Source organism: Pteropus alecto, unplaced genomic scaffold (genome assembly GCF_000325575.1).
Source record: "Pteropus alecto unplaced genomic scaffold, ASM32557v1 scaffold98, whole genome shotgun sequence".
Lineage (NCBI taxonomy): Eukaryota > Metazoa > Chordata > Mammalia > Chiroptera > Pteropodidae > Pteropus > Pteropus alecto.
The window spans coordinates 14387818-14413653 of record NW_006443570.1 but is presented as its reverse complement, the minus strand read 5'-3'; the positions used below and the strand labels follow the sequence as shown (position 1 = coordinate 14413653).

The window sequence follows — 25836 nt, the reverse complement described above, 5'->3', positions numbered from 1 at the left end:
CTGACCCCTCTTCCTCAGCATTCTTTATGGGCTCCTCTTCCTCTGTTTATATCATATAGATTGACGTCCCTTGGTGCTGTATTGTCTTTGTATACTTTTTTAAATTAAAATTATTGGGGTGACATTGGTTAATAAAATCAAATAGGTTTCGAGCAATTCAATAATATGTCATATGTAAATTGTGTGTTCACCATCCAAAGTTAAATTTCGTTCCGTCACCAAATATTTGAACCCGCTTACCCCTGTCCACCCCCCTCCCATCTTGTATACTCTTGTCACCCTATATGCTCCTTGGAAAATAGCAATTAAATTAATTCCAAAGTATCGACTAATACAGTAGACCTCCTTATCCACAGGAGATACATTCCAAGACACCAGTAGATACCTGGAATCAAGGATAGTACTGAACCTTTTATACACACACACACACACACACACACACACACAATGTTTTAACCTATATACACATATGATGAAGTTTAATTTATAAATTAGGCACAGTAAGAGATTTCAGCATCCGTCAGTGGATCTTGCCTGCAAAAATTATTACTGTGGCAACAATAACAAAATAAAGTAAAAACAATAATAACAACATACAATAATAAAAGTTGTATGAATGTTCTCGTTGTCATTTCTGTCTTTCTTTGTCTCTCTCTGTTTGATAATGGATTTGATAACCAAGACAGTTACTAAGTAAGTGGCTAATGGGAAGGTAGCACACACAGCTGGAGAAAAGAATGATCCACATCCTGGGTAAGAGGGCAAGAGATTTCATCACACGACTCAGAAACATGAGCAATTTAAAACTTATGAATTGTTAATTTCTAAAATTTTCCATTTAATATTTTCAGACTACAGTTGACTATGGGTAACTGAAACCACAGAAAGCAAAACTGCAGATAAGCAGGGGACTGCTGTAAATATTCACATCCTTCTCTTGACTCAAAAATCTCTCTAAACTTGGATTTCTTGAAGTTGTATCAAATTCAGCATGTTAAAAATTGAATCTTGCTTTCTCCCTCAAAAACAAAAAGTGATTTCCTTCTTGCAGCCTCTCTTTTTAGACATATCAATGAATAACACCACAAATCTACCTAGTTCCTCTGAAATTCTGAGGATTAACTCTAACCTTCTTACTTCCCTTTACCTCCTTACATCTTTCTAAAATGCAAATGAAATATGATGACAACATTCCTCTGCTTAAAATCTTAAATGACTCACTACAGTCTACAGAATAAAGTACAAAATTCCTAGCATGGCCATGATCTAGCACTCACTACTCATACAGCCTCATCTCCTGCTCCATATTCAATTTTTAAGTCCGCCAAAACAAATTAGTTGCAGTTCCCAAAATGGCCAAGTACACTCTCAAGACTGCATTTTTGTAAACATTGTTCTTTTTGGCCTTTCACTGGACTAACTTTTCCTAGTCTGCTCAGTGTGAAGTATGGATGTTGCACCTTGTATAGGGGTTATCTGACTTGCACTGGGGGAATGCACACTGCCCCAGTGCAAATCCTACAAGCCTGTACTATTATCCCCATTTTACAGATGAAGATACTAGCATAGAGAGTTTAAGGGTCTTGCCCAAAGTAATTACCAGCCAATGTCAAAGGTAGGATTCAAACTCAGGCAGTCTGGCCCTCAAGTTCATGCTTTTAACTACTACACTAAAAATGAACTTGGAGAAGTATAAAGATTTGGAAATGTCAACATATGAAAAAAAGTTAACTTCTGCAAAGTTAAAGAAAAATAAGCATTTCCTGGTGAGTTTTGTTAAATACTAGAACAAGTTCATTAAAGTAGTTGTAAAATCTGCTTCTCTGAAGATAATGAAAAATTAGATAGATGCAATTTGTCTAAAGAAATTCAATGACAGGCAGGCTCTAACAAGGATGTGGGATTAGCTACCTGCCTAAAACTGTCCTAACAGGATGAGTTTAAGATTTTTTTTTTTCAATGTGTAGCTGAATTACAAGTAGTTTCTTTGACACTGAGGCTTTGTGTACAATTACATAATTATATCTATCATGTAATACATATAGTTATAAGGATTCTAAGTCTAAAAGCACAGCAATCCTATTCTTTTGTCTGCATACTTATAAGACTCCTTAAAGAGCTCAAAGGGTTGAGGGTTTTCCTACAGTCAGAAATTTCTCAGTTTGCTCATAAAAATTCTCATCTCATTTAAGCACAATGTTAACATTCTCTGGACTCTTTTATTTATATCTTTTTAGCATACTGTGTACATGTATAGATAAAAATGGACCAATATAATCCTATTCTAAATAAGATTCCAAAATAAAATTTTTATATTGTTCTGTAGAAATCACTTTTTAAAATTAAGACAATTTCAACTACCTTGTCTTGTTTTCTTATTATTTCTTTTTCAGAGAAATGCAGATATCATTTAACTCATCCATTTAGGAACAAAAAAAACCCCTGAAACTATATTTCCATTTTAGAGTAAGGAAAAACTGAGTCACAAAAAACCCCTCAAATATTGTTTTATTTTTTAGATCCTTAAAAACAGAATCATCTAAAGAAATACAGAAATGACATAATAGACAAAATGTAAAAGAAGAGAGATATAACATGTTAAAACCTTTTTTCCAAAAAGTAACTCACCGAAGTTTCCTTCCTTTGCTGGCTTTCCTATCCACTTTCTTGTGAATTTTGCTTCGTAACTTCTGGATTGCAAGCCACTGCCTGGGAAATTCACAAGCAATGTTACGCATCGTCACTAACAGAAATAGTTATACGAATTGACAAATTGGAATTTTTCCCACTAACAACACTGCAGAAAGAAATCATCAACCTACTTCAAGTTCCTTAAGATAGTTGGGGGCCAAAGTGACTAATCAATTGAAGAGGATTTGTGCAATGGTAAAAAAACAAATGGCAGCTGTGAAATTCTACAGCAAATTTGGTTTACAATGCTCCTTAGTATTTGGAGTTGCTGTGACAAGCACTAAATCCACCAGTTTGTAAAAAAAACCTATCAAATTGACTACAGCTGCTTGGGTTTGTTTTTATGTTTTAGCTGTGCAGCAAGTTCTATTACTAATATTGCAAATGCTGTGTGGTTTGAACACATGAATTCTTTAAATGGAATTTTCCTTTTATTAATACCCAACTGCTTTTTCTTGTGCTTTCCAATTTTTGCTAATTTTTTATAATTATCATTTTAGTCATTTTATTAATTTTCATTTCATCTATAACATTTTAGAATGTGCTGCTAAAAGGTAAGGGGGCTCTCCCCCACCCCATATAATCTCACTACCTTTGTCACATTTACAAAAAAGTTAACAATAATTCTTTACTATCAAATATTTAGTCACTCTTCAAATTTTCCGGATTGTACCAATTTTACAGTTAGTTTGTTTGAGTCAGGATCCGAACAAGATTCACATATTCTACAGTCATTCTAGATTAAAAGGAATTAATTTTTCAAAAAAGGATACTGGGCTAAGAAAATCTTCACATATAGCTTGTATGAACGTATGTGAAAAAATGAAGAAGAAACAGCAACAGCTAGTCATCTTACCTGATTTATACAATGAAAACTCAACATCAGAAAAAAAAAAAACTAGGGAAATTCAATTACCGTAATCTTAATATAATCTTAATTACCATGATCTATTTTATTGTAAAGTGAGATAAATGTACAATATAATCACCACTTAAATACAATTTGCTCTATCACATTAAATTTATAGTGAACAGTTCTCTATAACATTCTAGAGAGACACAAAATATCAACAACATCAGATCCTGAAATTCAAATAATGTTTTACTCAAATAGAATTATTTCATCAACACAGATTTTTCATTGCATTCTCAAAATACTTCTCTGCCCAGAATCCCATTCTGGCACTTGCAGCTTTTGTTTCCTTTCCTGCTTTTGCAAATTATGGCTCATGGCTATTTAAATGTACACTATTCATTAGGTAGTACTCTAAATGCCCTTTTTATTTTCCAAGCAGAGGATGAAGCATACACACAAGAGCCTTCCTTCACTACTTTACATTCTACCCTGACATCTGGGTAATGCTGCCACTTTCCATTTCTAATTGTGCTGAAGCTTTTACTGAAGGGGTGGAGGTCTAAATCAGGGCAGACTCTAACAAAGCAGATTCTCCTATGAGCAAGGAACCTGTTGTGCACAGTGCCACATTCTGACAGCTAAGAGCACACATTTCAGTGGTTGCTTTTTATCCATTGGTTGTAATTTTCCTTTTATTAATACCCAACTGCTTTTTCTTGTGCTTTCCAATTTTTGCTAATTTTTTATAATTATCATTTTAGTCATTTTATTAATTTTCATTTCATCTATAACATTTTAGAATGTGCTGCTAAAAGGTAAGGGGGCTCTCCCCCACCCCATATAATCTCACTACCTTTGTCACATTTACAAAAAAGTTAACAATAATTCTTTACTATCAAATATTTAGTCACTCTTCAAATTTTCCGGATTGTACCAATTTTACAGTTAGTTTGTTTGAGTCAGGATCCGAACAAGATTCACATATTCTACAGTCATTCTAGATTAAAAGGAATTAATTTTTCAAAAAAGGATACTGGGCTAAGAAAATCTTCACATATAGCTTGTATGAACGTATGTGAAAAAATGAAGAAGAAACAGCAACAGCTAGTCATCTTACCTGATTTATACAATGAAAACTCAACATCAGAAAAAAAAAAAACTAGGGAAATTCAATTACCGTAATCTTAATATAATCTTAATTACCATGATCTATTTTATTGTAAAGTGAGATAAATGTACAATATAATCACCACTTAAATACAATTTGCTCTATCACATTAAATTTATAGTGAACAGTTCTCTATAACATTCTAGAGAGACACAAAATATCAACAACATCAGATCCTGAAATTCAAATAATGTTTTACTCAAATAGAATTATTTCATCAACACAGATTTTTCATTGCATTCTCAAAATACTTCTCTGCCCAGAATCCCATTCTGGCACTTGCAGCTTTTGTTTCCTTTCCTGCTTTTGCAAATTATGGCTCATGGCTATTTAAATGTACACTATTCATTAGGTAGTACTCTAAATGCCCTTTTTATTTTCCAAGCAGAGGATGAAGCATACACACAAGAGCCTTCCTTCACTACTTTACATTCTACCCTGACATCTGGGTAATGCTGCCACTTTCCATTTCTAATTGTGCTGAAGCTTTTACTGAAGGGGTGGAGGTCTAAATCAGGGCAGACTCTAACAAAGCAGATTCTCCTATGAGCAAGGAACCTGTTGTGCACAGTGCCACATTCTGACAGCTAAGAGCACACATTTCAGTGGTTGCTTTTTATCCATTGGTCAGAGATTGATATAGATACAATCACAACCCAAACCAAAGAGCATAGAGTGTAAAAAGGACTTAGAAAAACAAACCTTAAAACAAACACATCTAGGTGTTTTATAATCTCTTATTCAAACTGCATTTAAGGCAACGTAGGGTGAAAAATTAGGATTTCCATCACTTTGTCTTTCCAGCTCTTACGATTTTGCTTAACTTTTATAATTATAGGGCCAATCACTGCCTTGGAGGTAGAAGTAAGGGGACTCACAAGGAGAAACTATTGTATAGGCTGCTTGCATGAACAGAAAGCCATATCTAAGTTACCTTCCCATGGCCACCTGATCATTGGGATCCAATGAGCTGGTCTTCCGTTCTATGAGTTCTCGAAGAAGCTAGAGGAAAAAGGAAAGCAACTGATTTATTTATCATCTCCCAGCACTAACTAACTTTAAAAGGGCACAGTAGGAATTCTGAATGGCATAGTGACAGCTCTAAAACTACAATCAATAAGAGACAACCCAGTGGCAAGAGCATGACTGAATTCTCATTAACCCTTTCATATTTATATATCTTTAAAAAGGTGGCTATAGCAATAGCTGGGAACAGGAGTCCATTTGGAAGACTTATTGTACTGCAGTTCATTTCAAATGGATCAATGAATGTGCAACATTCCCTTCATTGTTTTTATGATTAGTTTTGTCCACCTCATCGATATCAACGGAGAATCTTTAAAAGGTCAGGTGGGAAGGGCTGTGTGGCAAAAAGGAAAATACATCAGCTTCTCACCAATAGGATAATGGTACATGGTTAACTTCTGACCTATAACCTCCAGCAATCAAAAGGTCTTCCTCAGGCAAAAGCCTTTATTATATATAATTAAAAGTGTGGACTTCATTCTCTTGCTTTCCATAGCTGGTATTCTAACATGCTGACTATTAAGTGATTTCACCATATATGACACTGACACATTCACAGCCACAATAATTTTGAGAGGGAGCCTAAAGAAAGCCATATGTGCCTACTGCAAATACAACACATAGAACCAGTCTCCCATCTTATACAATTAACTCCATGAGAACTCTAAACTACTGTCCTACTCTCCGCTTAATACTGGGTAGTCCACTGCATGTAATCAAAGTCTAAATCTATATCTTTCACACAGATGTAAGAATCTGCATTGGATCTTAAAGTCCTAGGTGAAGAGAAGCAATGGATTTAAAAGTTAAACATTAAAAAAGGAGACATTTAAATTACAATAATAAAATGACATATCTCTCCTATATAAGTGCTACATACAAGAAAATAGCAAGAGATAAAAATTTCAAAAATCTTCTGAGAGAAATCTACGAGAAGATACCAAAATAAACTAGTTCTTGCTAATCATCTGTCTATAATACAGGTTTGACTTTAAAATTTGTTATTTCACAAAAATAAATGTTTTGTAGGTAAGGCATGGTAGCAATATAAATATTTCACCAAGTTAAATAGCTGAAGTCTTTGGGAGAAGCAGGAGGAGGAATAAATTCCTATGAAAGTATTTCATTCTCTCATTTTCATTTGTTTACGTAAGTAGGCACTGGAAGAAGGAAAACAAATTTATAAAAATATGAATTTCCATATAAGATGAATCTTTATTGCAAAAGGGAAAAGGATAGCTCAATTGCAATTAAAAAACTGCCTGTGATGTTTTTTCATTTGCTTATTTTGGACATCATTACTACAGCAATTACATTTAAAAATGTGGGGACCAGAGGCCACTGGTTTATTATCACTAGAAAACAGCAAGCTATTTCTTTACCCTGTTTATCTGATTGATTCCCAACATCTTTCTGGCAGCCAATCTATCAGTTTATCTCTCCTACTTCATCACAGTCACTTCTGGCAGCTAAATACAAGATCCAAATCCAGTGTTACACAGACATACGACACAGTAAACCTATGTAACACTGCTACTCTGTAAACAGCTGCCCTTAAGGCTAAGCAAAAATGGGCTTCTGGTCCCTAGTCAATATGCTGTCAAAAGCAAGGTTGGGGTGGAAGGAAGGGAGGAGAGGTTAGTAATAAAAAAAAAAATTTAGAATAAAAAGAGAAGAAAAAGAAGAGAAAGAAAACATAAAAAGGAAGAAAAATGAAATGACTGCATCTCAATGCCTTTACCTTGTTCCAGCCACATGAGAGATTACAACAACTACTGGTTTTCCTAATTGTCTCTGATCCCTTGAGACTGGGGCCATCATGGCCACTGGGGGCAACTGCGCATGGAAGGCTGCCCCAGCACAAAAGGGGTGATCCTCTGGAAGAAAGCCCCATATGCCCTTCCCGAAGGCTGAAAATTGGAGCAGCACAACTGCAGTGGATCTATTTCACTTGCAGTGGCCTCTGCAATTCAGAGTTGGTACAGCATTTATTTTGAAGCGCTCTGTGTACTTCACATATTCTGGATTACATTTTTGCTACCCAAGCGCCTTGCACAGATCTTCTTATTTATTCGTGATTAGGAAGATGGTTTTCTTGCTCTGTCTGGCTGAGTATAGTTTATTCAGTACAATGTTTCAGAAAATCCTGCAGTATGCAAGGTAGGAATAAGAGAGTAGCAAGAAAATACAAGAAAACCATTCCTATTACTATTTCTCACAGCTATCACTATCACCATGTTTAAATTTAGTTAGGAAACTGCCTTCAAAACAGTTGATGAAAAAATGAAGCTTTGGGGATATTGCTAAAGAATTTAATTCAATTTTTATAGCTTACCTTTAAAAACATTCTTTTCCATTAAAACTCAGGTTTCTGTTCCAGTTATTGGAGCTTTTAATTTTGACAATGATATCACAGTATTTGAAATTTTCTATGTGACTGAGAAAATGGAGAGATGTATAAAATATTCTTGTTCTAGTCTGTTATAATTCTCCAAAGAGTTAACTCGGAAAAGCTTGATTATTTCTCTAGTTCTAGAGGAAAATCATAGATGTCATTAGGTTTCCAGGTCAGCCCACAAAAACCTATTTAACCCATAACAACATACATGAGGAATAGCACTGCTAGTACTATTCAGCATCTAATCAGCGTTTATAATACTTTGCCAGGAAAAATGCATGCCAGAATCAGTTAAAAATGGCAGATTGAACACATTAGTTTATCTCTTCTCTCTTCTCAACTTCTCTAAAAGACAACAGAGGAAAAAATAAATGTATTAATCCACAAGAAAGAAGAGAAAGGGAAAGCTAATGAGAGCATATTTTCATAAAATTTTCAGACAGTCAGGTGATGGAAGAGTGAAAGGAAGTTATCACTCAAGTGCCCAGAGGGGATAAAAGTGAAGGTGGAGCTAATTAGGCCTCGCATAATCCCCATGAGAGTGAACTCTTGGGGTAGCAGTTACCATGAAAGGTAGAGAAGGGGGAGGGGACAGAACTACTGGGCCTTCTCCATTATTCCACACAGCCAAGTGACTAACCCCCTCTACCACCTCCTCTCACCTGGTGGAGGGTGGGAGAGAAGTTTAATTCTCTGGAAAAACTGAGCTACAGAAGCTCTGGACTGAGAAATATGAGGCACAGAAGGCTGGGATGAGGTAAAAAGGAAAGATGCTATGCTAATATCTGGGACCTTCTGCCTCCTCCCCCAGCCCTATGCACAGAATGCTAGCACCCAGATATAAAACTGCCTAGATAGGAGAGCAAAGGAGTCTTTTCTGGAGAAATGGCATGGTCGATCCCCCCTCTTCCCAGAAAATAAAATTTCCAAGTTCTGACATTTGAGAGCATTCCAGTCAAGAGAGGTAAGTTCACAACAAAATTGTAAAGGAGCCAAAAAACTCTGCTCAGGTTTTAGAGATACCTTTGAATGCCTTACTCTTAATATGAAGAGACAGTTAAAGATCACCAGCATCTGTGGAAAGCCTCAGACACAGACCAAAACAAATAGAAAAAAAAAGGGCTCAAGAAAGCAATGCAGAAAATAAATCTTGGACAAACAGAATGAAGGAAAGGAGAAGGGAAGGAAGGAAGAACTGAGGAAAAACATCCTCAGAGAAGTGAAAGAAGATATACTTCCATAAGAACTGGATGCTCTTAAGAGTAAAACAAAGAGTTAAACAAAAAAATAGGAAAATAAACTTCAATAGAACGAAAAGATAAATGTATGAAAATCAGATATAAAACGAAAAGGCAAAAAGATAACATCCTCTTGGCTTGAGAGAAAAGAAAAAAATTTAGAAGGCAACCCAGAATGTCAAACATCTAACAAAGGCTGGGACATTATTAAAGAAATAATAATGAAAATTTCCCCAAATTGAAGGACAGCAGTGAGCCTAAAAGGATCTAGTACAATGAACAAAAAAGACCTTTCCCAAGACACATCATCATGAAATGTGGAACACTAGAAGTAAAGAGAAGATCCTAAACGATTAGAGAAAAAATAGGTCACATATAAAGAGGGAAACCGCATGTCCTAGTTTGCCCCAGAGTCCCGGTTTATACCTGTTGTCCCAGTATTCTTTCAGGCAAGCACCTCAAGTGTCCCAGTTTTGACAATAAATTATTGTCACCCTATCTATTAAGGAATGAAAATCTAAATGGGATTAGACATCTCAATAGCAATAGCAGATACCAGAGGACGGCTGAGCAATGCCTTCAAAATTCTGAGGAAAATGACTTTCAACCTCAAATTCCATGCACAGCCAAATATTAACCAAGTATGAGAGTTACATGAAGACATTTTCACACATGCAAGGACTCAACAATTTACTTTCCACACACTCCTTCACAGGAAGACGTGCTTCAGTAAAATGAGAGCATACAGCAAGGAGAAAGACATGAAATGTTAGAAAACAGGTCTAACTCAGGAAAAGAAGCAAAGGCAAGTCCCAAGACTACAGATGGCAGAGGCCCAGAAAGGAACAGAGTCCAAGGAACTCTAGAAGGGAGTCCTCCAGAGGAAACATCAGAGGGAGGGGAAAGTGATAGGTTTTATATATATATGTGTGTGTGTATACACACACACACACACACACACACACACACACACACACACACTCAAGGCATTTTGAGTATGTGGGAAGAAAAATACCAAGAGATACATAGAAAACTAAGCAAATCTTTTTTAAAAAGGCATTATTAGCTCTAGGAAAAAATAAATTTGTAAGAAATATAATCATAGTATATTACTTGTGAACAACATCTATATAGTCATAATACTGTAAATACTCTTTTTTCACAAAACGGTGACAATAAGTACACCAGAATGGAGAACTAAAGTGTAGAGAGAGGGAGTATAGGAAAGTGAGGGCCTCACTACCATAATGGGAAGTCAAGAGATGATTTGATAAATGATTGAAGTTGATAATTCAACAGTAGTATAAATTATTTTATTTAAAAATACGCAAGTAATTAGAAAAAACTAAAAGTATGGGAAGTTTCTACCCTTCAGGACTTCTTAGCACCACAGAATTACATTTCTTAGGTAATGGAGAAACCAAGAAGAATTTGTCACTATTTATTTAGCAATGTCCAGAGAAAAAGAGTATAAATGTTTTTGAAAAATCTTCCCAGACTGCAAATTCACACTGAGAAATTTTACCATTCCTACAAAGGAAAAAAAAGACAGGAGGATCACAGATATACCAATTAAAACTCTTATCAATATTTTTGTTTCCTAAACATGGCAATACATTAGAAATAGTACTAATAATATTTATTTTGATTTGCTGCAGATAATGCCAAATAACTGTTAACAGCTCTACTGAGATATAATTCACTTACCATACAATTCACCCATTCAAAATTCATATAATTTTCATCACATTTAATTTTAGAACACTGTCATCCCACCTAAAAGAAACCCCATAGCTATTAGCTTGCATCCCCAGGATACTCCAGACACATACCCCCATGGCCCTAAGCAACCACTAATCTTTTTGTCTTTATTATATGTCCATTCTAGACATTTCAGATAAATTGGATCATATAATATATGGCCTTTTATGACTGGCTTCTGTCACTTAACATGTTTTCAAGGTTCATCCATGTTGCAGCATATGTCAGTACTTCATTACTTTTTATGGCTGAATAATATTCCATTGTATGAATTATACCATATTTTTTATTCATTGATCAGTTGAAGGACATATGAGTCGTTTTTACTTCATGGCTATTATGAATAATGCTGTTATAAGCATTCATTACAAATTCTCGTGTGAACATATTTTTCATTTCTCCTGGGTATATACCTAGGAGTGGAATAGCTCAGTCATATAGTTACTCTATATTTAAAATTTTGAGGAACTGCCTGACTGTTTTCCAAAGAAGCTGCACCAGTTTATATTCCCACCAGTAGTGTTTGAGAGGTCCAATTTTTCTGCATTCTTGCCAGCACTGCTATTCTCTGACTTTTTGATTATAGCATCCTAAAGAGTATAAAGTATCTCACTGTGGTTTTGATTTCCATTTCTCTGAGGGCTAACGAGGCTGAGCATCTTCCTGTGCTTACTGCCCATGTGCGTACCTTCTTTAGAGAAATGTCTAATCAGATGCTTTACACATTTTTTAACTAGGTTGTCTTTTTATTACTCAGTTGTAAGAGTACTTTATATATTCTAGATACCAGTACTTTAACAACTCCCATTCTGTGGGTTGTCTTTTCCCTTTCTTGATGGCATGATTTGCAGTAGAAGTTTTAAATTTTGATACAGCTCAATTTTTTTTCTTTTGTCATTTGTGCTTCTGGTATTCTATCTAAGAAACCACTGCCTCAACCAAGAACATAAAGATTTACTCCTGTTTATTCTAAAAGTTTTATAGTTTTAGCTCTTATATTTAGATCTATTATCCATTTTGAGTTAATTCTGTGTATGGTGTGAGGTACGAGTCCAACTTCATGCTTTTGCATGTGGATATTCAATTGCACCATTTGCTGAAAGACTATTTCTTCCCCCATTGAATTGTTTTGGCACCCTTGTCTAAGAGCCAAGTAATTTTTAAAGCATTTGGTTTTATGGCCACATTATTCCCTGGATTTCTGAATTTGTGACCCACAGTTATTGATTCTTACCTCTCAGGCTTCCATGATTCATAGCCACAGATGCTTGAAATGGAAAAAAGCTTGGGGCAATCCTCCATTTAACTTACTTAGACTTGCTGAGTCAGGATTTTTCAAACTCCCTCCCCAATACTTAGCGAGCATGTGAAAGAAGTGCAATCAAATCCTCTCACATGTGTTTCTATCCCTCTGTCATTGAAAGATACAAAAAGCATACTCACAAGGCGTGGGTTTACTCTTTCCTCAGCTTCCTTTCTAGTTTCCACAAGAATTCTTAGTGAAAATGTATCTATTTCTGCTCTGCCTTCTGCTTTACCACCTCTTTTGTTTGTTCTCAGCTTTCCAGCCTTTCAAATTATCCCCAAAAGGAGTCATGTGCAATTTCTATACACTATATTTGAAATATATAAAAACTAAATCCACATAATTTCAAATAGCTAGGAAGGAATTACTGTACATGTCTTTAGTATAAAATTGTCACAAAAATAACCCACTCCCATAGGTAACTATTTTTTGTTTCCTTTCCACATTGCCCACTCACTCCTCAAACAATTCTATACCACTATAACATTTCTGTCTCCATTATTCTACTGAAATAACTCATGTCAAGAACTCAAGATCTTCATGTCTAATGGACATCTGTCATGACTCATCTTACTAGACTTCCTGAAGCAGCAAGTGACACTGGACATTCTCATTTTCCTAAAACATTCTTTTCTTGGAATCTTTGAGGCACCTCCCTTGTTTTAGTCCATATTCAGCCAGCTCTTCTACCCAAACATTAAATGCTAACATTCCTCAAGGCTCACTTCCAAGCTTTTTCTTCTCACTTCATATGCCTTCCCTATGAGGTTTATTCTACTCTCAAGGCTTCAATGACCTAAGAGTTATCCCTGGGATTTCTTTTCCCTTAAGCTCAATACCTAATCCATCTCCAAGCCTTATATATATAATCCACTAATTCATGAATCTGTCTACTCTATATCTTCACTGCCTATACCCTATTTAGTATAGACTATTACTTTCTTCATTAATTCAATATTTATTGAGCACTAGGAAAACAATGAAGAATAATAAAACTGGCATGGTCTCAACTGCATCAGTATAATTTCCTTACATTTGCTCTTGCCCCTTCTCCATTTTGCTCTCATTATAGTCAAAGTAATATTTTCAAAATTCAAATGTGTCCGAAGATAAAATTCTTATTGCAGTCTAAAGGTCCAACACAATCTGGCACCTATCTATCTCTCTGGCCTAGCCTTCTACCTCTATGCTCTGGTCCTACCAGCATTTTCTCTATACCTGAAATGCTCCCAGGCTCACTCCAACCATGGAGCCCTTTTTTGCACATGCACTGCCTGGAACATGCAATAACTATTTACCTGCTTACATCCCACCTCCTTCTCTACTCATTCATTAAATCTCAGCTTAGTCATCTCTTCCTCGGAGAAATCTTTCTTACATGTACTCCTCAACACAAATACTCATTATGTATTTGTTGTACTTAAATTTTATTAGTGAATCACTAAAATTAAAGTCTACTTCCTCCACTAGCCGACCATATGCTTCACAGAGAACAGAAGATATATATTTGACTGTGCTCATTCTCCCTGTACTGGCCTATTGAAGGAGCTCAATAAATATATACACAGATAGGGAAAAAAATTGTTTCTAGGAGAAAATATCAAATTTTTGTTTACTTTATCATACTCACACACACTCCCTGTCAGTGTTTTAAACAAAAGAAATACTATATAAACCATGATTCTAATCCAGAGTACAACTATCTACCAAAGCAACTAAAGAACCTACTTGTTTTTGTCATTAAATTTTCAGCAATTCTTCTTCCCCAAACAATATTTTCTTTCTCACACATCTTAGACAGGGCCTAGAGAACAGGGTGGTTTAAGTGGGTGAGATTTACCTTTTTTTTCACCTATTCCATTATTTTTATTTAGGATAATACCTCCTTCTAAAACTCATAAAACACATTGCTCCTTTACATATGTTGTGTCTCCAGCAAACACAAATGCACACATACACATTCCCCATCTCTCCTTTTTTTAAATTAATTTTTTATGGTGACATTGGTTAACAAAATCCAGTAAGTTTCAGCTGTACACTTTAACAGTAAGGCATATATATAGTTACACTGTGTGTTTGTTCACCTCCATATTTAGATTTCTTTCTGTCACCACATATTTGACTCCTTTACCCCGTTTACCTCCCTCCTCCCCCTACCCTCTAGTAACCACTAGTCTATAGTCCATGTCCATGAGTCTCTGCTTGTTTGTCCTGTTCATTTGTTTACCCTTTTTTTAACCATCCCAAGAGTACCCACATTTAAAAATAAATAAAAATTTAATCCAAAAAAAATGAAAAGATCTTAAAACACTTCTCATTCTTTTACTGTTAAAATGATGTAGATCTATCCTCTCTCGGGTCTTATTTTGTGAAGAAAAAAGTTGGCTCTTCTCAGGGAAAGGAGAGAGGAAACAAATCTTTTGTGATCCTTTCTGTAGTAGCTCTGAGTTGGTCCTTTTATTGCCAAAAAGGTGTCTTGACATTTTTGTAATAAAGATCTGAATTAATTCTGATACAGTGTTTTCTATTTAAATATCTTTTATCTGTGAAACAGATTTGTCGAATCTCAGTTGTAGGATTCCTTCTCCCGTTTTCTAAGATCTAATGCTTCTAGAGATGAACTTTCAATTATATGAGTATGTGTGCTGCATGGTTCAACACAAGTATAAATATCTACTGAGTCAGTATAATGCCATACAAGCTTTCGAATCTGACATATCTGGGTTTTGAGTTCCAGCTATGCCCTTACTAGCTATGTGATTTCAGACAAGTTATTTTACCTCTGAGATTCAGTTTCCTCATCCATAAAGTGGTAATAATTGTACCTCACACAACTGATTTGAGACTTTAAAGGATGAAAAGAGAAAAGTATTTAGTAAAATGTCGATAAACAGAAATATTATCAACATCAGGTAATAATACTCACAGATAATCCCCAAACCCCATTTGGGACAAAAAAATTCAACATCTTCTATAGCTAAATCACCACAGCCATAAACAATGAACGAGTACAATAATTCAATTTTCCTTTCTACTGATTTTCAACAGTAGATAACAAATAAGATCTGAAATGAAGGAAAGCAGAATAGAAGAAAACGTAAAAAGCATAGGAAAGTCACATAAATAGTAAGTCAGTACTTGAAAAATATGTGATTATTTGCAGTATTTTCCCAAACCAGACCATGATAAATTGGAGCAAAAGTGATCTTTTCCATTATCGTGTATTCTATTTGAACAACTAACTGCTATTCCCTTTCCATGACCTGGAACTACCCCCACCAACTGCTGATCACACAATTCCCTCTATCTAGAAGCCTTCCCCTTCAATCTCATCCTATCTAAAATCCTATCTATCCTTCTTTGAAGGCCTAGATCAAATGCCATCTCCTCCTCTATGCAGCCTTCTCTAATTCCTGTAAATTGTTATTAATTTTCCCTCTCAAGAATTCTTCAATACCCCCTCACCAAGCCTTCTAGTTGTTTATGATTATGTCACCTCTTTTGATTGGCTGTAAGCTTCTTGAGGGCAAGTAATAGTGTGAATCAAATTGTCATACAAATTGTCACACAAAACTCTTCACACTGCCTTACACATGGTGATTATTCAATATTTGTAAAACGGAAGAATTAAGCAGCAACAAGCAGTCTTCTACATCTTGTGATCAAGTAAAGCATTCAACTTTTGCAATGGCAAGGACAATATGTACAAGAAAAATATCATAGGAACAATAAAGGTAAGTCAGGATGTGTGAATAAAATCCAAGCGCATCCTGATACTGAAGTTGCAAATAACCCACCTCTGGTTACTAAAATAAGAAAATGGATAGCTAGAGGCTACCACTGAAAAAGTCAGCCTAACTCTGCCTCACTGCCTTTGGTCTTTAAGGATTTGATTAGTTTTTCCACTGTCTGATTCAGCCTCTACTCCAGAGCTAGAGCTAAGGCCTATAATTTGGAAGGAATGATAAATTCATTCACTGAACAAAGTAACGCTATTTTCTCAGAACAAGTTCTAAAATATTTCAAAGGCTATAATATTTTACTAGGTTTGGCCACTTGGGTTAAAATTTACTAGTCAAAACAGAAAACTTTCTCATCAGACCCCATATATTCTATTACACATGATATCTAGTGTCTCCCAATGTCTAATTATAAACTAGAAGTGTAAGTAAATCACTCTCAGTATTAGGCCCTGATGTGTGAAGACAGAATTGGGCAATGAGAATACTAAGGAACTATTTTTTTGCCAATTTGCTTTTCCTTTCTTTTTCCTACAAATTAAAAGAATTTTACAAGGACTAAGTGCATTAAGCCATTCTTCCCAGTCCAAACTAAAAATAACAATGTACAGAAAATGCTCTTTTTCAGAATTTCAACAGTCTCCATTCCCAGTATTCTGCCCCCTAGTCACCAGACAGATGTTCTGGGGTTTTATCTTTTTTTTTTTTTTCCCTATCAATAATAAAGGTGAGGAGAAGGGTTATATATCCTTTGGGACACCAGCTCAATCTCTATTTCTGGGCACTCTTTGGCAATGTTTCTTTTAATGATGCCGTACAATATATCATTTATATTAAAAGAATAAAGTCATTCAGAACTAGAGACGATTTTACTAAAAAGGATTCACAAGAAAGGAACCAAAAGGGTTATACTAACTTGTATTCTGTAATTATGCCCTTTAAGGATTAAAAGCCCAGCTGAAACATACCTCAACCTGTCTTTCTAGCATTCTCTCTCTAGCATTCAGACTCCAATAATTCTTCAGCCCCTCCAAAATCAATAACCCATTGATCATGCCACCTTTTCAGCATCACTACTCCTCTCCTCATGTGCTCGCTTCCCTCCTTACTCAGGTGGATTCGATCCCATAATCTGTCAGGATAATTACTCCTGGTATGCATCCTCAACTCTTTTGCATGCCTTCTATCATACAGATCCACAATCCCTTGGGGACTGATGTATCTTAGAATTTAGAATTTTTAGGATTTTAGAAAGATAATAGAGTACACATACCATAAATGCCCCAGCAGAGCCTGGAGCAGCCCCCCAAAGTCAAACACATTAAATTTTCTGCAACAAAACATATGACTATTCTCACTCAGTGGGATAAATAAAGCCTTATAGATTTGTACAGCTTCATGATCATTCAGATCAGATGCCGCCACCACAATGGTTTGCTGAACTTACCAAAACAAACACAACACTAAGTTTTCAGAACTTTTTAAATTTCAGAATTGCATATAAGAGATTACGTACCTGTACTTTCTTGGCAAAACCCCAAACCATGTTAAATCTCAATACCTGCACCCACACAAGCTTAAATTGCTAAAGAAAAAGACAAGATCATGTGAATTGGTCTCTCTTTGAAATACCACTACCTTATGTGGGCCTTTACTGCTACCTAACAACTCCAGTACGGTTTCCTCATCCACTCATTCCCTTGGGTGACTTTGCCATACCTTCTCTTTTCTCCAATGTCCAGTCCCCGCCACACCTTCTCACTCTTGGCTTAATTCATAAATTAATAAAATAAAATAAAAGCACTCAGATGAGAACTTCCACATGTTCCCATTCCATATCTACTTGCAACTGTACCTATATACGCTGCCTTTTCTCCAATATCTATGGATGAACTCTCTATCCGACCTATTTGTATACTCACCAGCAATTCTCACCTTTCTTGAAACATACATTTTCCCCTCTCTACTGGATCATTTCTATCAACATACAAACAGCATACCAAATACATCTCCAATCTAAAACAAAACAAAATTCTCCCGATCCTCCACTTCCCCTTCCAGCTGCTGCCGTTTCTCTATTCCCTTTGAAGCAAACCTCCTGGAGAGTCTACACTCACTGTCTCCAGTTTTTCTACTTCCATTCTTTTCTGAATCTATTCCAAACCAGTTTTTGTCAAGGTCATCAATGACTTCTGTTGCTATAACAAATGGTCAATTCTTAGTCCTTATCTGACTTGATCTGTCTGCAATGTTCAACATAGTAGGTCACTCTCTTCTTTAAAAAAAACACAACAAACTTTATTCAGATATAATTCAAATATCATACAATTCACAAATTTAAATTGTAAGATTCAATGGTTTTGTAAATTCACAGAGTTGTGTGACCATCACTATCAGTTTTAGAATATTCTCATCACTCTCATAAGAAACTCATTATTCATTAGCTGTTACTCCCCATTTCACTTCCAACAACCCTAACCCCACTTCCTGTCTCTATAAATGTGCCTATTCTGGACATTTCATATAAATGGAATCATATAATATGTGGTCTTTTGTGAATAGCTTCTTTCACTTAGCACAATCTTTTCAAAGTTTATCCATGTTGTAGCAATTATGAGTACTTCATTCCTCTTTATGGCTGAATAATATTCTATTGTATGGATACCCCACATTTTGTTTATCCATTTATCAGCTGAGGGACATTTGAGTTATTTCATTTGTGGCTTATTATAAATAATGTTGCAAATATTCATGTACAAATTTTTATGTGAACATACACTTTCATTTCTCTTGGGAATATACCTCAGAGTGGAATTGCTGGGTCATATGGTAACTCTGTTTTGAGAAAATGCCAAACTGTTTTCCACAGGGGCTATACCAATTTACATTCCCACCAACAACGTATGAGGGTTTCAAATTCTCCATACCCTCCCCAACACTTGTTATCATTTGTCTTTTTGATTATAGCTAGTGGAGAAAAGTGATATTCATTGCGGTTTTGATTTGCATTTCCCTAAAGGCTAATGATGTTGAGCATCTTTTCCTGTGTTTACTGGAAAATATATCTTTTGGAGAAATGTTTATTCAGATCCTTTGCCATTTTTTATTGGGTTATTTGTCTTTTATTATTGAGTTGTAAGAGTTCTTATATATTCCAAATACCAGTCCTTTATCAGATAGATGATTTGCAAATATTTTCTCCTATTTCGTGGGTCTTTTCACTTTCTGATGGTACCATTTATAGCACAAGTTTTTGATTTCAGTGAAGTCTAAATTTATGTTTTTTCTTTTGTCACTTGTGCTTTTGTTGTCATACCTAAAAATCCACTCCTTAACCCAAGGTCATAAAGTTTTACTCTTATTTTTTCTTCTATAAGTTTCATAGTTTAGCTCTTATATTTAGGTACATGACCCATTCCAATTTTTGTGTAGGTATGAGGGAGGGCTCTAACTTCAATGTTTTGCATGTGGATATCCAGTTGTCCTAGCACTGTTTGTTGAAAAGACTATTCTTTCCCCCACTGAACTGTCTTGGCACCCCTGTCGAAAATCAACTGACCATAAATGTAAGGGTTTATTTCTGGACTCTCCATTGTATTCCATTGATCTATATGCCTAAGCTTATACCAGTACCACAACATCTTGATTATTAGTAGCTTTGTAGTAAGTTTTGAAATTAGGAAGTATGAATTCTCCAACATTGTTCTTTACAAGACTGTTTTAGCTATTTTGGGTCTCTTGCATTGACATATGAATTTTAGGATTAGCTTGTCAATTTCTGCGAAAAGGTGGCTGGGATTCTGATAGAGATATGTTGAATCTGTAGATCAGTTTGGGGAGTATTGACATCTTAATAATATTAAGTCTTTTAATCCATGAACATGAGATGGTTTTCCATTTATTTAGGTCTTTTTAAATTTCTTTCAGCAGTGTTTAACATAGTTTTCAGCATACAAGTCTCTCGGCTTCTTGGTTAAATTTATTCTCGGGTTTTTTATTCTTTTGGATGCTATTATAAATGGAATAGTTTTCTTAATTCTCTTTTCAGATTGCTTGGTACTTGTGTATAGAAATACAACTAATTTTTGTATGTTCATCTTGTATCCTGCAACTCTGTTGAATTCATTTAGTAGATCTAGTAGTTTTTTGGTTGCTTCTTTGAGATTTCTATTCATAGGATTATGCCATCTGTAAAATAAGAGTTTTACATCTTCTTTTCCAATTGGATGCCTTTTATTTATCTTGTCTAACTATCCTGGTTAGAATCTCCAATACAATAGTGAATATTAGTGGCAAGAGCGGATATCCTCGTCTTGTTCCTAATCTTAGGGGAAAGCATTCAGTCTTTCACCACTGAGTACGATATTACTTGTGGGTTTTTGATGATGTTCTTTATCAAATTAGGAAGTTCCCACTATCTCTAGTTTGTTGAGTGTTTTTATCATGAAAAGATATCAAATGTTTTTTTCTGCATCTATTGGGCTGATCATGTGGTTTCTGTCCTTATTCTATTGATAAGGTATATTATATTGATTTTTTTATGTTTAATATTCATATTTCTGGGCTAAATCCCATTTGGTCATGGTATATAACCTTTTTCGTGTGTTGCTGGATTGAGTTTCTAGTACTTTGACTTCTGCATCTATATTCAGAAGAGATATTGGTCTGTCATTCTTTCCTTGTGATGTTTTTGCCTGGTTTAGTATCAGAATGATACTGGATTCCCGACTTGAAACACTTATACATGGAACCCATGAAACAACTCTTCCTTTATTCTCTCCTAAATGACCTTTGCTGGTTCCTCATTTCCCCAACCTCTAAATGACCTTTGCTGGTTCCTCATTTCCCCAACCTCTAAATGTTTGAATGTCCCAGGATTTGAGCTTTGAATAGCTTTTCTTTTCCTACTTTCATTCCCTAGGTGGTCTAATTCAGCCTCATGGTATTAAATAAAACGTATATGCTGATGGCTCTCAGATTCATACCTTCAGCCCAGATCTTCCCACGAACTCCAAAATTATATAACTACCTCTCCAACAACTCCATATGTTTCAGAGGTATCCTAAACTTAATATAACAATTCGGAATCAAAATAATTAAAGTCAACACAGGTCCATGGAGGGCGGGGGGCGCCTTAATATAACCAAAATTGAGTTCTAGATTTCTCCTCCAAACTAGCTTTTCTCACTGCTTTTCCCCATCTCAGTAAATTGCAATTTTATCTCATCAATTGCTCAGAACAAAAACCTGTACTCTACTCTCCTCTTGCCATAATATACAATTCATTAGTAAATCCTGTCAGTCCAACTTTCAACATAAATTTAGACTCCAACCACTTTTCAACTCTCCCTCCAAAACCAGGCTAGTCCTAGCTACCACCATCTCTTGCTTGGATTATCACTAGTTTTCTAACTATTTCCTGTTTGCCACCTTGCTGCCCCATAGTTTATTCTCAACACAGCCATCACAGTGATTCTTTTAAAATATTACCAATCATATCACTCCTTTCTTCAAAACCCTCTGGTGGTTTCCCAACTCAGTCACAGTAAAAGCCAAAGTCTTACAGTGGCCTACAGGGTCTTTCAGGACCTGACCTCCCATTACCTCTTTGGCTGCCTCTCCTATCACTTTTTCTTGCCTACTCCACCACAGTGACACTGGCCTCCTTGATTTCCCTAAAACGTGCTAGCTTCTGCTGTGCCTCGGAGCCTTTGCACTTGCCATTCCCAACATTCTTCCCCTAAATATCTGCATGGCTCTGTTGTTCACTTTCTTCAGGTCTCTGCTCAAATATTACTTCATCCCCTGAACATCCTATATAAAAATAGTATGCTTACCCATACCCAGTTTTATCATTTTCTACTGCAGTATCACATTATATTTCACTACTTATCCTATCTCTAAGTTAGAATTAAAGCTCATGAGGACACAGGACTTTGCTCTCTTCTAGCTTCTTAGAGCTCCAATAGAACTTTCTATGATGATGGAAATGTTCTATATTTTTACTGTCCATACCGTGTTCACTAGTACATGTGGCTACTTGGTACTTGAAATGTGGCCAATATGACTAAAGAACTGAATTTTTAGCTTTATTCTATTTTAACTAATTTAAATTTAAATAGCTAGTGGCTACTGCATTAAACAGCATAGCCTAGAACAGTACACTCAATATATATTTAGAGGGAACCGAAATAATTGTTGAATGAATGAATGAAAGAAAGAAAAAAAATCTAAAAGCTTTTCTTCTTCTCAACTTTTTATGAGAAAATTTCAGAAATACACAAAAGTGAGCCATAGCAAGTGAACCCTCAAATATCGTCATTAACCTGAAGGCTTTTCTAACCTAAAATAAGTATCAGTGAATAATAGCATCTCAATCTGGCTTCTAACAATGACTATATACTTGGAAAATAGGGAATTTATATTATCCAGAGCTTATATCTAATAATGTCTCTTAGGATCTTTTACAGGTTATGGAGAAATGACTTTAGGAATTAGATCAGGTATATGTTAAGGAAAAAAACTGTATGCTAATAAATGCCTGAGGCACATTTGTGATAAGACAACACTAGAGAACTACATGTATGTTTTAATATTGAAGACCTGACTCTCACCATTTATTTTTCCACTTAAATTTTAATAAAGTCATACTCTTAAAGAGGAGCTATATGACAATACAAAATTGCAGAGAACCTTACTCTTGTTAGATGACACAAATTCCTTGGGCAGTGATTTTTGTCTTATCAGTCTTTTATATAAGCCTAGCATGTGGCATAATAAATGTTAACTTTATGAAGTTCATAATTGCACAAAAAGTGATACAAGTGAATTGTCAGAGTACAAATAGGCGCACTGGATCACCAGTTTCCTAAACAGATATTAATCTGAAAAGGAAACTCTCACATGGATTTTTAAATGTGTCAGATGAAAAGGCAGAATATGCTGGGAAGAAAATCATACTAGGAACAAGAACACTTAGGTTTCAAGGTCCTAACTCACTAAGTGAGATGATCCTATACTAGTCATTTACTTCTTCTGGGCTTCAGTTTGAAAAAAAACTGTTTGGACTTGATGATCTTCAAAGATGCTATCCAACTTTAAAGCAATTATGTTCTAGTCTAGATCAACAATACACATATATTTTTAAAAGATGTTTATTAACTTCCCCTTTCTATAATAAAACATCATCCCTATAAATTATTTTAAAGGAGCTATACATTAAATGTGAGTGATTTAATAAGAAGACATCATGCCTACTTTAGTGACTAGGTAGTACTCCCCATGTCTTGAGGGATGCCAAATTCTCCACTTGGAGCAAGTAAAATACTGCTGGAATCCTGTGTTTAACTTACACTCAGCCAGCTGACATTGTGCTTATTAGTACAGAAAAGGCAATTCTGTTCACATATTTACCTAGTAAATTCCCATGGTACTACCTGTGTTTGAAAAGTTTCTTCAATACTTGTAAGCCAATTCTTTTCTCTTTCCTCGCTGACTCCTAAAATGTACCGTTTTAGGCTTTGTTCTGAGGTTTTATCTTTGTTTAAACGAAGTAGTAGTACTGAAGTCACGCTCTGATGTTTTTTAAAGCAAGGAAACTGAAAGAAATGAGGGCCAGTCGTGTGTACCTTCCCTTGACACTGCTGTTTGATGAAATTTCTGGACCTTGCATTTAAAATGTGGCTTTTGGTCCCCTATTCTGTGCAGCCCCCTCAATAGTGAGCAATCAAATGTCAATATTGATTACGTATTCGGATCTAAATACTGACAGACAATGGCAGCACAGAAACCAGAGTGTATCGCTAATAAAATTCTTATATGTGATATACAAAATAATTTTATAATTATTAAAACTGGGGTTTAACTGGACATTGGTATTTGGTTTGGGGTTTGGTTTTTTCCTAACATCTTTACTATACCTCAAGAACCTAACTGATTTTCTCCTATGTCTTTAAGCATAATTTCAATTTTCAAATTTATGTAGTTAATATGTATGCCCTCATAAAGGTCTATGTGTAATAAGTTTTATCAAACTTTTAAGAAACACTATTCACATTTCAAATAATAGCAACATTTTAGAGTAAAGCTAAAAATGAAATACTACCCTGAACAGAAGGTATCTGTTTTCCAACAACTACTTAAAAGGAACAGGTTCAAATCAAACTTTATCAACTGTCCATATTAATCACTTACCAACTTAATTAAGGTAAACCATTTTATCAGAAGGCTTGTCTCTTCTCTATTTCTTAACATTATCAACTTTTAATAGTTCATCGAATTAGTAATTACTTGTTTATAGCATTATCAAGTGTCTTGGATACAAAAGTCCAGCATGTGGCAAGGTCAGTTGTAGACATGTCCTGATGGCAAATGAAAGGAGAAATTTAACCCATCAAAGTGGTCGTCAAAAGAGCAAAACTTATTATGCCTTTCTCTAGACACTCCTGGTTAAATTCGAAGTGACAAGACAAACCAGATCAAAACTAAACACAGCTAGAAGCGACATACGAAATCCTAATGAACCCTTAGAAATCCAGGTATCGATCAGTCAATACCTAAGCTCAATTAGTCCTTTCAGAACAAAATACTTCATGAGGTGACAAGAAACTAGTTTGAGGTCTGGGAGATGAGAAGAATAAAACCAAGTCACTTTCTATAGGTTATTGTTAAGTGCAGTCATAACTCAGTATGGAGATCTTGTGAGGATTAAATAAAGATGTATGTCAAGTACCTGCCTAATTATTTTGTAGCTGGCACACAACTAGTTCTCAGTAAATGTTAGTCCTCCTTCAATTTTTTAACAAATTAGGTTTATCAAGTCAAAGATCAAATGATGGTGTAAAGAAAAGCAAATCAAAACAATGAAAAAAATCTTAAATGGTAATACACACAACACATCTTATAAGAAATTAATGTTAAAAAGTATCAAATAGAATCATGAAAATGAAAAATAGATACTGAAAACATTTCTGAATGGCTCATCCTTCATGGTCACTTACAACCTTCACTTTTGTGAAATCGTCTTTAGGGATGAGCTTTGACAAGAAATAGGCCAAATGCAAACTAATTCCATTTGGAAGTAACTCTGCAATGCCTGAAGCAGGTGAACAGTTTCTCTCATAAAATCTTTACCACTGGGTATACTTCAAGCTTTCGGCAATTCTGGTTTCCCAAACAAACCAGTAACACAACGATAAAGCTAATTTTTTCATTAGAATTGTTAAGAAGCAGAGTACAATAAATCATTTGTCTTGTAAGGAAAAAAAAATTACTTTCTAACACACATAATATTTCTCCCAATTTATTTATTTATAAACTGAAAACTGTAATACTATAGTGAAGTCTTTTTATGGCTTAAGAATGAAATATTTAAAAAAATAAAGGTATGGAAAGAATAGGACTTGGTCTAAGAAGTCTTGAGATCAAGTACTGGAGTTGCCATTTACTATACAACTTTCGGAAAGTTACTTAACTTCTCAGGGAATCAGTTTCTTGTAAGGTTCTTTTCAGCTCAAAAATGATATGATTACTTATGATATCTGATACTCTTCAGGGCCTCTCTCTGTATGTATATGTGTATTAAATAATACAATTTTTTTTTAAGTTGTAATAACTTAAGGCCCATTATGAAACAGAGAGAGAGGGAGAGGGA

The 25836-nt window shown here is 35.2% G+C and overlaps 1 protein-coding gene across 4 annotated transcripts in view; it reads right to left on the bottom strand.

Moving 5' to 3' along the window:
* Positions 1 to 25836, bottom strand: part of AATF (apoptosis antagonizing transcription factor) — a 123433-nt gene that overhangs the window by 56212 nt on the left and 41385 nt on the right. For all 4 annotated transcript variants that reach the window (XM_006924922.2, XM_025041632.1, XM_006924923.3 and 1 more), the window contains exons 9-10: positions 5650 to 5717; positions 2629 to 2709 (exon numbers count right to left, since the gene is read on the bottom strand). In XM_006924922.2, coding sequence (XP_006924984.1) covers positions 2629 to 2709; positions 5650 to 5717 — 149 coding nt within the window. The remainder of the gene's footprint in view (positions 1 to 2628; positions 2710 to 5649; positions 5718 to 25836) is intronic.